Source organism: Pelobates fuscus, chromosome 8 (genome assembly GCF_036172605.1).
Source record: "Pelobates fuscus isolate aPelFus1 chromosome 8, aPelFus1.pri, whole genome shotgun sequence".
NCBI classification, from domain to species: Eukaryota; Metazoa; Chordata; class Amphibia; order Anura; family Pelobatidae; genus Pelobates; species Pelobates fuscus.
This window is the reverse complement of record NC_086324.1, coordinates 11,856,117-11,869,458: the sequence shown is the minus strand read 5'-3', so window position 1 is coordinate 11,869,458 and position 13,342 is coordinate 11,856,117. Positions and strand designations below refer to the sequence as shown.

General features: G+C 40.5%; 1 protein-coding gene across 2 annotated transcripts in view; it reads left to right on the top strand.

Annotated features, from left to right (window-relative positions):
- MARCHF4 (membrane associated ring-CH-type finger 4) overlaps positions 1–8,086 on the top strand; it is an 82,008-nt gene extending 73,922 nt beyond the window's left edge. For both annotated transcript variants that reach the window (XM_063428545.1, XM_063428544.1), the window contains exon 4: positions 6,688–8,086. In XM_063428545.1, the coding sequence (XP_063284615.1) occupies positions 6,688–7,052 (365 nt within the window). In that variant the 3' untranslated portion in view covers positions 7,053–8,086. The remainder of the gene's footprint in view (positions 1–6,687) is intronic.
- The last annotated feature ends 5,256 nt before the right edge of the window (positions 8,087–13,342 follow it).

The following is a 13,342-nucleotide window of genomic DNA, read 5'->3' as shown; positions in this document are numbered from 1 at the left end:
GCGCACATGGCGGCGTTAGAATTACCTAGAAGGCAGATCGCCCGCTGTGCCCATTCTCTAATGTCGTGTGTCTCGAGGGTCGTCCCCTGAGTAAGTGCCAAATCTGCGAAGTATAGGATCTTCGCCAGTGGGCCTATCATGTCCAGCATTTTGTCCTGAACCGATTTCATGCCCTTCTCGACACCTTTCCGCAGGTCTCTGCCCGAGCGGGACATAAACACCCCCACTGTGGTGCCAAAATCTGGGGTGATGGCGATCTTGTCAGGAAGCACGGCACGTGGGCACTCTGCGTTGAGTTTGGCCCGGACCTCCTTGTCCATTGGCTTCCTCAGCCAAAAATTTATAAATGGAGTCAGATGCACTATAAACTATGCACTATAAACTGTGCACTATAAACTGTGCACTATACACTATGCACTATAAACTGTGCACTATAAACCATGCACTATAAACCATGCACTATAAACTGTGCACTATAAACTGTGCACTATAAACTGTGCACTATAAACCATGCACTATAAACTGTGCACTATAAACCGTGCACTATAAACTGTGCACTATAAACCGTGCACTATAAACTGTGCACTATAAACCGTGCACTATAAACTGTGCACTATAAACCATGCACTATAAACCGTGCACTATAAACGGTGCACTATAAACCATGCACTATAAACCGTGCACTATAAACCGTGCACTATAAACCGTGCACTATAAACTGTGCACTATGCACTATGCATTATAAACTGTGCGCTATACACTATGCACTATAAACTGTGCACTATAAACCATGCACTATAAACCATGCACTATAAACTGTGCACTTCCGTCTTTAACGTTTTTAGCCCAGTGTCATATCTGCCAGGAAATTGCAGCATCTCATGATGACAGAGTCCAATCACTGATACCAGAGAAAGGTCCTGGGTTCTCTCCCTCTGCCAGGCTTGGATATTCTTTATGGGACAAACTGCAAGTCAGCAGAATTTGGGCCAACCTGGTGTTCCTGAATTCTTAGCCTGAAATGGACCCAAATTGTGGACTAATCGAACTGCACAATTCCACCCACGGTGCCCATAAAAAAGATGATTGGCTAGGGGACAGTCACTAAATGTTTGATTTTATTCACAGATCAAATATAAGAGACCAATAGAGGTTAAAAAAAAAAAAAAAGATTTGTTTTCAATTTCTTTTTTCCTTCTCTTCCTGTTTTCACACCAAATATTGGGAACGTGCTCATATCAGTGTACTGCAAAATCTACATATTGACCCATTTTGGTTTGCTCTTCCAATTTGGTTCGAGTTCGAAATCACATTCATACCAATTTTATGCATCCCAAAAAATGTTCTATCTTTGAAAAAAAATTATTCAGCAGAACCCAAATTTCTCACCATCAAGTATACCGTGATACAGTAATACAGTATATATAATGAAATAAGAAAAAGCAAGGCTTCAGTTTTCATGCCCCTCTACATTAATATAAGTCAAAATAACTCCAATTTAGCTCATGATTCTATGCAAAAAGACAGCACACTCCTTTAACACCCAAAGCTCAATACAGGATTCCTGCAGAATTTGGAAAATAATCTCTGTGCTGCATATCTGCAGTATTTTAAATGAGTGGACATTTTTGGGTCTTTAACAGTGATAATACACTCATTTTGAGCTTAATAGAGTGCAAGCTTTTTGGACCAGAACTCACACTGTTGTAAGAATTTTGTTTTGTGTAGATCCTTGACAATGAATATATAAAATATGACCTGATTGCTTCAATTCTGCTTAGCGTTTCCACTCATTCCCCTTTTTTCCCAAGCATCATGTCTCCAGCTGCCAGTCAGAGAGACGAATGATTATTTTTCACTAACATGGTTATTTTAGGTTTATGATTGGGAGTTAATATCCCCAGAGACGGTAGTTTAGCCCTGTAGCCCAAACAAAATAAGAGTTAGATATAGCTGTGAGCGATTCCTTCTATCTATCTTCCAATCTTTATAAAATGAGCTGCCTTCATTCCCTGTGCGAGTGGGGATCTCAGGGCAAAAGTGGCTGCAGCTATTTCATTCCCTTGTGTTTAATAACAAAGATTAAATGTACATAGATTGCATTATATATATTAAAAAAATATTTTGTTTTATTTTATTGTAAAGCGCTGCGGAATACGCTGGCGCTATATAAATAGCAATAATAATAATAATAATAATAATAATAATAATAACATATATACAAAATAAAAACACGAATGAATCCGAGGCATGCTGTAAATTGCAGATAAATCATTCTCTTGCAGGTCGATGTGATACATTTGATATATTTCATAATCAGATTCATCTTCTATGACCTAATAGTTGCAGCTGTGCTGATCCTGCCATATACCTTGCAGGATTATTCACGGAGAGCCAAATAGCTGAACTGAAAACAGGGATAATTGGGGAGAAAAAAATCCAATTTGGCTATTTTGGACGGAAATTTTAAATTTATGCTGAGTGTACTTTAGATTCCTGGCAATTCATTCTTTGCAGATTATGAAAGACCGCTTGGCACCCCGGGACACCCGTAGTGCTTCAGCCCCAAGCTGCCGCGGCTTGGCTGGGGTCTCTCCATTGCTTCCTGCCCTGGAACAGTGATTAAGCTCTCCTGCAGAAAGGATAGGTGTCTAGCTGATCCACCCAAACACTAGTCCAGAGTGAAGGGTGAAAAGGAACTGGTTTATTCTAGCTACGTTGCTTGCTTATATACACAACCCCCAGCATGGGGTCTCCAAACAATACAATGCAAGCCCCTCACAGAGAGTTAAAGACCGGTAAGCTAATTATCTCCCAGGGACAGAGAGCCAAACACAAAAACAGAAAATGAAAAAATACCCCGAAAGATCATAAAAATATATAGTAACCCCACATGTCCTACATCTCCAAACAGCCCCGGTCTGAGCACCCAAGTTGTCCAAATAGCGCTCAGATCTATGCAGTATAGGGGAAATGCCATCCATGCTAAAGTTCTGATCGGTCGCACACATGGTCCTAGCCCAAAATAGTTCTAGAGCGTTTGGTGCTTTTGCTGGTCAACCTTCGGGAGCTCATGCAGCCGAAATACAGGGTGTTCTGTCTGGCTCTCAGGAAGCGTTTGTTTAACTTAGTCTCAGACACCTTCCCTCCAGAAGGCGCTCTCCTAGCGGGTCGCAAAGTGGTTTAAAACCCTGAACCAAGTTCTCCGGGACCTGCAAGGTCACCAAGCTGAAAACAGTTCCATAACATTCGTGGCTAAGTATCGCTGAGGTGACCGGGAACCACAAACTCCTCATGCCGAAATTAGTTCCAGGGCTGTCGCAGCTAAGTACCGTTGAGGACTATTCATAGGTTTGTTCATGCAAACAGCTGCCAGGAAGGTAACGTTCAATTCAATTCCAGAGAAGGGAAAATGCCAAACCAGGGGCACCCAGGGAAAGCTGCTAACGGCAGCTGGGCAGGGTAACTCCAAAACAAGGTCTCAGATCTGGACCATAGTCGGTGGGCAGGTGTAACGTGCAACCCAACATGCAGAGTGAAAACCCACCAGAATAAATGGAGACAGATAGAAAGTCCCTAAACCTTTCCTTAGAATGGCCATAAAATAGAATATAATTCAAGGAAAGTCAGAAAGAGCCACGGTCAAGGGAAGCCAGAAATACACTAATACAAGAGACAAAAGCCAAGCTTGGGAGCTAGAAATACACAGGTACGAGTAACAAAGCCGAGTCATGGGAGCCAGAAAACAGAGTAGTCACGAGCAAGCCGGATCAAAACCAATCAATTACAAAAGAATGCGCTATAGTGACACCACAGTGCACTGTGATTTGGGCAGACTGGGGTTTTATAAGGTTGGGGGCGTGGTTAGCATAATCACACACCCCAAAAGGTGCGTGTGTGCTGAGCTCTATTACTTAGAGCTCCTGTGATGTAATGACGCCTATGATTGATTTATCTGGCCTAGGGAAGATTTTAGTCTCTTTGGCTTTGAGCCACATCCAGACCATTCTCTGCCCTTCGTGGGCCACTGCTATACATGTGTGGGCATTCATTCACCTTGCCCATTTGCCTTATTAAAAATGGTTTAGATTGGATTTGTGATGCAGTGATGTATTTGTGTCTGTTTTTGTAGCATAGCTATATTAAACCTCATTGGAAATGTTTCTCTTTAAATATTGCCCACATTGTTTGTTTTTTTATTTAGTTTTTGCAAATAAATTATTGTTTGATGATGGATCTCCTCCTCTCCCTCCAGCGCCTGCTCTCGTTTTACCGCTTCCTGCTTCCAACACAAGCAATCGATAGCCAATTTACTACTTTGCAATGAAAGGAACTGTAAAAACAGATACTCTGCTCATTTCTAAATTGGAAATCATTTGGAGGGAATCTAAAACATAATTTGCATTTATTATTCTCAAATCGCAACCAGACACTGAGAATTAACAAAGATGCCCGTTCCAAATGAATTAATCTAGCAGAATAAATGTCACTGTTTAGCAAATTAGGTGCCAAGTAAAGCGTGATGGTGTTTAGCGGGAAGCTTGTTCACAGACCAAGATAAGGGAGTGCATAATCTTTCAAGACCTCAAATACCACTTCAGCAGCCATCTGGGACGCTGAAAGCTTATGGGTGACTGGGTGATTCAAGGGTCCATTTCTTGTTATTTTCCCCTCACCCTGTCGGTGTTGTCATTTGATGGGGCTTAATGTGTCATTTTTGCTCCACAAATAGATTGTTCTTTAAAATGTTACTGAGACTAATTATGATGTCACAGCTTTCTCAATATCTAATTATTAGCTTTTATGGATACAGTAACAGGGATGTAAAAGGATGGGGACAATCCTCGGTCTACAGACACATAATCTCGTGCTGTTAAGTGAGAGATAAGTTTCTCTCAGAAAACGGAATATTAATATTTTCATAGTTGTTATAAAAGATTGTTACTTTAAGACCGGAGATAAAATGATCTCTAATAATAGGATTTGCCCGATGTTGGGAGAGCTTATCAATATTTTAGACTTGGTCAATATTTAGCATTTGCCAAGCCCTTGTATTGACGGCTCTTATTTCCAGACTCAGAACGATGTGTTGGTTTAAGAGTTACTCTAAAAGGGAACTGTCACTCGCTACGATGTCTAACATTATGCTTGCTTAACTCCCATAATTAACAAATATGTATTTGTGAGATATGAAAAATAAAATTAATTGTAGAAATCCACATCTCTTTATCCTGCAACTGGGCGTGATGGGAAACTAATTGTTTTACCTATGCAATGCTTAGGGCGCCTCCACCTTAGCTCCCTGTCAGTCATTGTTATAAGCCCCGCCCTTTACACCTGGCAATCAGTATAGAGAGAGCCGCCTCCATCTTAGCTCCCTGTCAGTCATTGTTATAAGCTCCGCCCTTTACACCTGGCAGTCAGTATATAGAGAGCCACCTCCAAGCTCCCTGTTAATCATTGTTATAAGCTCTGCCCTTTACTCCTGGCAGTCAGTATAGAGAGCCACCTCCATCTTAGCTCCCTGTCAATCATTGTTATAAGCTCCGCCCTTTACACCTGGCAGTCAGTATAGAGAGAGCCGCCTCCATCTTAGCTCCCTGTCAATCATTGTTATAAGCTCTGCCCTTTACTCCTGGCAGTCAGTATAGAGAGAGCCGCCTCCATCTTAGTTCCCTGTCAGTCATTGTTATAAGCTCCGCCCTTTACACCTGGCAGTCAGTATAGAGAGCCACCTCCATCTTAGCTCCCTGTCAATCATTGTTATAAGCTCCACCCTTTACTCCTGGCAGTCAGCATAGAGAGAGCCACCTTCATCTTAGCTCCCTGTCAATCATTGTTATAAGCTCCACCCTTTACACCTGATAGTCAGCATAGAGAGAGAGCATACATTAAAGAGGAGAATTGAAACAATATTACTGTTTATTCTCCTCATTTGCACGGTGTGCCTTGGCTATGCCTTGTCTGAACTGGATTGTGATGTTAACTGCTAAAAAAAAAAAGCTTAATACAAATGCAAAAGAAAATAGACCATTGCATGAAAAAAGGTTAACACAAATTATAGGTGAATTCCAATGTTTTATTCAGTTAAGTGATATCCAGAGAAATGAAGATTAGCCTTTATTATCATTGATAAGCCTTGGATGCAGCTCATATTAAAGAGAAGTCTGATTCACTATGACAAACGTTCCAGGAACGAACCAATGTCGTATTAAGATGTCAGGTTTAACAAATGCTGAACAAGTCAAGTTATTAGATCTTTTAAAACTGTCTATGTGTTGTGTTTTATTTATTTCTAACATATTTACTATTGTAAGTCAGGGCTTAGAAGATGAGGAGGTTAGAAACACGAGAATAAATCAACTATTAGAAGCATTGTCAAAATTTAATTATCAACATTTTTATGATCACTTGATTAATGCAAATAATTGTTTTTCACAGGCACACTTTAATGTAAACTGGATACATAGACATATGCATTCTATTTTATTTTTTTAAGATATTAAGCAAGAGTTATTGTGGCATACATAAAAATGGGTAGAGCTCTCATCTTGTGGAACTAGTGGTATGTGTCTGGTGGTCTTTATAGAGATTGCTCCACTTTTAAAACTTTGCCTCACTTTTCTGTTTGTGATACATAAATGATGACCTGATGTAAACTGTCTGTCTTTTCCCATCACTCTACAGGTTTGATAATCCACGAAGGTCCTTCAGTTTTCCGGATCTTTAAACGGTGGCAAGCCGTCAATCAACAATGGAAAGTTCTGAACTATGACAAGTCTAAAGATTTGGAGGACCAGAAATTAGGATCTAGCCAACGGACAAACCAACGAAGCTCCTTTCAGACTAATAACTCTTCCTCCAATGGTGGCTTAGCAAATAACGCCACTGCATCAGATAGCGTTAACAATAACAGCGTCCAAGCTGCCATTCCATCTCACCATCACTGTGCTTACACTATCTTCCACATCCTCAGCCATCTTAGACCACATGAACAGAGAAGCCAAACTAGCACAAACAGAGAGTTTGTAATGAGAGTAACAACTGTTTGAGAAATCCAGAATCCCTTATTTAAACAGGAGTGGAGGTGAGAACCTGGTGCGTGCCTTTTCCTCGACAAGCAAGACCTCGCATGGACCTTCTTGACAGAAGAAGACTTCACCGAGGCTGCTCAAGCTAATAGGATATGGTCTGTGGTTAATCTAAAAGTGCAATACTTACTGGATACCAAGCTAAGACTTTGACGCATGATAGAGTCAATCACCTATAGAGGAAGCAATTATGGTGCACAAATGCATAGGGAGGGGAATACAGTGATGCACAAAACGCGTAAGGGAGGTAGCGGTCCCTTGTAACCAATAGGATCTGTCAACCGTTTTAAAAGGCTGAGAAAAAAATAAGTCAGTATTTTTTACTTTTCTTGTTCAGTTTAAAGCAAAAAAATAAAATAAAAAAAATCCACGCACAATGGTTAATCTGTTAACTAATTCTAAAAATGATTTGGGGTTAGACTGCGGAGAATCAGTGTTCTATTTTGTTTAATCCTACGATGGCTCCTAAATCTTGCTGAAGTTGTCAATCATTGTTAATCTCCCACCCCAAAGTCCACCAAGGACTAGATATTTAAATTGTGTTTGCTATATGACCCCCAGAATCCATCAGGTTGTAGAGATTTTAACTTTCCACGTTCCCTGACACTCATCATGAGGGCTGTTGAAATGTATCAAGCTGTAACGATGCCCTAATGATCTATCCCTGGTTTAATTAGTCATGAAAGCATTGCATTTGTGTATCTGGCTTTCTACTTTCAAATTATCTGAGTTTGGTTGCCCCAGCGGCCATAATGATTATTCCCCGCAATCTCAGTTAGAATACATTTTCTGTGTCCTGTATAGTCGATTACTCCTGAGTTTGATTGAAGCAGAGTTCGTGAAAGTTTATAAAGAGATCAGTTGATCTTGTCAATGTTAATTTCAGCCCTGCCTGGCAAAACATAAGGATTCCAGTATAAACGCAGAATGGGATTTAGCAAATTCTGTGTGAGTTGAGCTCCCATAATTGAGAATTTTTCAAAAAAATAATACATATTTTAGGGCTTATTTCAAATCCCCAAATTTTTTAGGGGATTATCAACTTTACATAGTTGGATCTTCTCCACCTTACTGTGGCCAAAGCAATCTGCTAGTTATTACAGAGTTTAAACGGAAAAAAAAAATTAAATGATAAATTCAATTCTGTTATATTCCAGTATAGTGTTTTTTCAGCCGAAATCCTCAAACTGTTCTTGGCCCATATTCTCATAATACTTAGCCAGCCGGTGCTAATAGGAGGGCCGAGATTGGACAATGCTTGTTTGTAATATCTTATCTTCAATCTGAAAAATAGCGTCATCCATAGAGTAAACAATTATAGCAGTTTTTTTATGTGTGGGATTTTTTTTCTATCTTTTTTCCCCAAAATCTTTCCATAGAATTGCACTAACCAAACAAATAATAATTTTCCATTTTTTTACTTTTTGACTAATGGCAGCTCGGAATATTGCCGAATAACAATTTGATCGTCCCTGTATTCTGTTGTTCGGGGGCATTACTAGTTCCCAGAAATACCTGTGAGCCCAAAGGGAGAATTGATGATGACCCCTAAACTAACAGAAAACGAGGGATATGTTGTGTCATCTCTATGTTACAGTATGTCCCCTCCTGTCTATCCACGGACAGCGTCCGGGATCTTAACGAAATCATAGCACATTCTGTACAGCCACGTATTCAAAGCAATCCCACCATATAGAGGGGTTCCCTAACACTCCCTCCTCACAGTCACCAGGGAGAAAGCATCCCTTTGAACTAAGTAGCCCAGCCGCACTTTACTAGTGTCCTTTGTTTTTATAATAGGTGGCTGTGTTGAGAGGCACCTGCCTGAAATGAAAAATTTTAAAAGTAATATCTTCCTGCCCCCAAACTGCCAATGTCTGGGTTTCAGCTCCCCAAAGCCCTCCTTAGCAACTCCTGTACTGTTTTTATTTTTATTTCTTTCATGGTAAAAGTCCAGGGTTACAGGTGCAGTCCCCGGTACCCTGCTGAATTTGACACTTCGTAGCTTGATACAGCTTGATCTGCCAAGTGACACTTTATCCCTGTGATGTGTGAATGAAGGTCATGCTCACAAGTATTTATTTAACATTTCAAGCGTTGCGCCATTTGTGACACAGAAAGCTCTGATAGATTAAGAGGGTTTGTTGCCGTTGCAGCAGAAATAAACAAATCTTGAATATCTGTGCTCTTTTCATAAAAAGAGTCAATAAAAAATGAGTTACATTGGCTTAAAAAGGACTTCTTTAAATATAAGTAAAAATCACAAAGTTGGAGCTTCCCTCCTCCCCTCCCCACTCCCCCCCTCAATTCCACTATTTTGGTCTTTTGAGAACTCATGTTATCGCACTATTAATTAAATAACTACTTTACTGGTCCCTTTCACTGTTTGTTTGTTGAATGTGTGTATTTTTACTTGTATGCTTGAATAGAGGTTACAAATGGCATATTATCCATTACCCATATTCTACATAATGAGCTGCAACACATACTGCAAGTGTTAATGGCTTGTATTCTACAAATGGGAAAACTGTAGACGAATGGTATTGCATTTTATTGTGGTTTCCGCTCCGAGCAAGTGCCTGGAGATTCAACTGTTTGGTACAATAGCCTTGATTTAATATTTTTGGATGAGCTTTTACAATGATCACAATCTGTTAGAAAACATTTTTTTTTTCTTTTTTAATTCTTTATTTTTTTGTAGTGCAATTGGGTTTACTCTTGCGCACAGTGCCATGCCAAGGTTAACAAGCATTAATATTGTATACAAGGTAGGGTGTGGTCTTGATACGGAGATATTGCACCGTTTTTAAAAATCAATAACAAGAAAAAGGTTTGAAATACACCTGCACTAATAAGACTAGCTAAGCATAAATAATATTGTGGTAAGTGAAGGCCTGTAGTCTGGCTATAGAATTGTGTGGTTGATAAAACTGTGCAATTAAAAGGTAGAGACTTCTGTGTGTCAGGCTGGTTTCATCAATAGGGTTGATACTAGGCGAACGCTAGTGCTATAGTGTGCTCCGGCTTCTAGGTTACATGCTGAGATGCACTATTGTTTAGCTCTGTCAAAGACTTAAAAAAGCATTTAGAGCGTGGCTTAGATTGGATGTAAGTCTTTGTGAGCGTACGGGTTGTGTATGAGGTGAATATCATGTGCATGGCGGGTTGGAGTTTTAGCCGGCAGTAGACTTGGGTGTATGGGTTTGCCCCTTCAGGACCTGTGCCTTGGGAGTGGATACCCCTAACCAAGGGGGCTGTGCGGGGGTTGATTAGGACGCCTTGTATGAAGGCCATAGGTAAGTCATTTGCTAGTGTGTGGTAAAGATGGTCAGAGAGAGAATATGCAATAACATATAAACATAAATAAACTTTGTGAGTAACAGAAATTAAACTTGATGTGGTCAGTTTTCACCCATGTTCATGGCACTGGAGGCTGTGTTCCTCCTGTTCTAGGGGCAAGAGGGGTAGCGGTGGTGGGGTCCCGGTTTTCTCTGGAGACTGTTGCTGGCATTGCTGTTTCTAGGTTGGACAGACCAAGTGTTCTCAGGAAGGTTGGAGCGTCCTTCTTTGAGAATAGGGGTCCTTGAGTAGACCCTGCATTTGTAACTTACAGTGAGCCACCCGCTCCCCATCGGTATGCTATTCCTGCTTTGCGTAGTTGCGAGGTGACTGGACTATAGGACTTGCGCCACAGTAGCGTGGCTCTCGACAGGTGAGGGACAAGTCCTCAAAGTGTAGAGGCATATTGCCCTTAAGTGCAGCCATGATGTGAAGCTTATCTTGAACTGAGACACAGCGTTATATCACGTCTCGTACCGCAGGGGACCTCAGGCGTGTTTAAGTCGGGAGACGGAATACTCCATCTATGGTGATTCTCTTCGCCACATCATGGGGGAGTATGGAGGCTAGAAGGCGTCTGACATAATGTGGTAGCTCTTCTGCCAAGATTGTGGCAGGTACTCCCAGTCCACTGATTTTAATTTGTGTGCGTCTCTGACTGTCTTTTATGGTTGCTATTTTGAGCACCATCATTTTTTGTTGGTATTGGAGCTGGTGCACTGTGTCATCTAGTGTTGTCAGGTGGGTTTGGACGCTCACCATGTCTTGTTCTGTGGCGTGCACCTTGTCAGTGACGGCCCACACTTTGGTTTTGAGGAGGGCTGATTCAGCTGCTAGGAGCTTTTGTATTTCTGCTAGTAGGAGTTTGAAATCTTTCTTGGTAGTAGGAGCCAAGTCATCTAGTGCCTCGGGTGATGTTTGCTGCAGTGCCCATGTGTTTGGAGGAGTCTCCGGTCTTCTTTCTTCCGGGCTGGAAGCGCGGCCAGCTGCTTGCCAGTCTTCCACGGGTGCGGGTACTGTTTTGGGCGGTGCAGGTCTCTGCAGCAGCGACCCGATGTCATTCCCCTCAGCTGGAGGTTTTTGGAATCGACGCCCCATACTCGGCAAGTACGTTGTGCGGTCATGTTGTGGGGGTGAGGGAGGAAAGTTTGTTCCGGCCAGTGGGTATCCGCGCAGAAACTGCTCGAGGCCCAGGATCGAGGGTATGAGGTAGGCCCCGGATTTACCTTTCCATACCGGTGCAGCTTTTCTTGCCGGTTCCGATGCTGTAGGTTAGAGGGCTGGATTGGCGACAGGATCAGGGATATTGTGTGGATTGTCGGGTTTTGTTAAGGAGCAATTAGAAATGTTGTCTGGTTCAGTGTGCTTGCAAGCTCCGCCCCCGCTAGAATTTTTTTAAAAATGATTTATCTATAAAAATCCCCATAGACTTTAATGGTGACTTCTGTCAATAAATCATTTGAAAAGTTTATCAATCAGATTGCGATCCTTTGAAAACCTAATCCAAACATTATAAATTGAGGCCTAAATTGGAGCAAATACGTTTTTGGAGTGAATGTTTTATAAAAAACATTACTTTTCTGTATCACATCTACATTTCCTCTATGTACGCAAGGCTCATGCAAAATAATTGTTTGTTTTTCCCCCAGAACGTTTATTAAACCCTTCTGTGTGCCAAAAAATCTGCCAGGACACATCAGAAATTATATTTGAAAACTAAAGTGTTTGAGATGGGAAATATTCTAATTAAAATTGACAAGCCATAAAGCACAAATTTTGAAATATATTAAAATACATTTTCCTGTGAATTAATGCACAAATCTCAACTGATTTCCTTACAAAATGCTTGTTTCTTCCACAATGCCATAGTTATTTTATTTTTAATTTTTTTAAAGAATTGTTTACAGCCTGATTGATGTATCTTCAAATGATTCCCAAAGTGCAAATTAAATAAAAAAAAATAGTTCTCTACTCGTCTGTTGGGTAATTGTGTTGTAAAATGTAAAGTAATAATAAAGTGAAGCAGAATGTACACTACCCCATTGATGCATCGACCACTACACTGTGCATCAAGAGAGGACAGTATCACAATCCAAAGAGAGTTGAGGGCAACTTTTGACAAATATAATTTTTTGACCAAGACACTCTTTTTCAACTCTCTATCCCAATATTTTTTTACATTTTTTTTTAAAAAACACCTTTGAATGTATAGAAAGTGAGTTTAACCGATTAATAGCCTCCATTTAATATTTTTGAATAAAGTTTTCAAGTGATAAAATATTTTTGGATACACTTTTAAAACGATTTTTATTTCAAAATATAAAAATATATAAAAAAAGATATCGAGGGCAGAGCTACGCAGCTGAGGCAAATGGTTGCACATTTTCAGAGCTCCGAGAGCCTACATCTATCTACACCAAAAAAAGAGTGATTAACGTCGATTTAGGCAGATGGCTGTACAGGAGACGGGCGGAGAACACAAAATGGGTCGAAAGACCAAAAAAACTAAAAAGCAGACAAGCCCCAGATTGATCTCAATATCGGCAACCTCTGAAAGCAAGCACAAGGTGCAAGCCGGCCAAAGATGGCCGACTACCCTGAGGCCTACTCGGATCTTTCAGACGAAAGAAAAGCTTATCCAAAATATTAAACCAACTATGACGAGAAACAATGCCATAGACATCTATTCAAAAAGGTCAGACTTTCAAACAGTAATGCATAAAAGATGGTGAATTCTTCTGGGAACTCCTCGAGAAGAGAGCTTGATCTCTTCCCATATTCATGCTATCCTCAAAGCTCAGAGTGTGCAAAAATCCAATTTTATTAAAATATTTCATTTTATTTTGTATATATTTATTTTTTTACATTCTTTATTTTTGATGGGCAGTAGCTTGTAACTGTATAGGCATTGA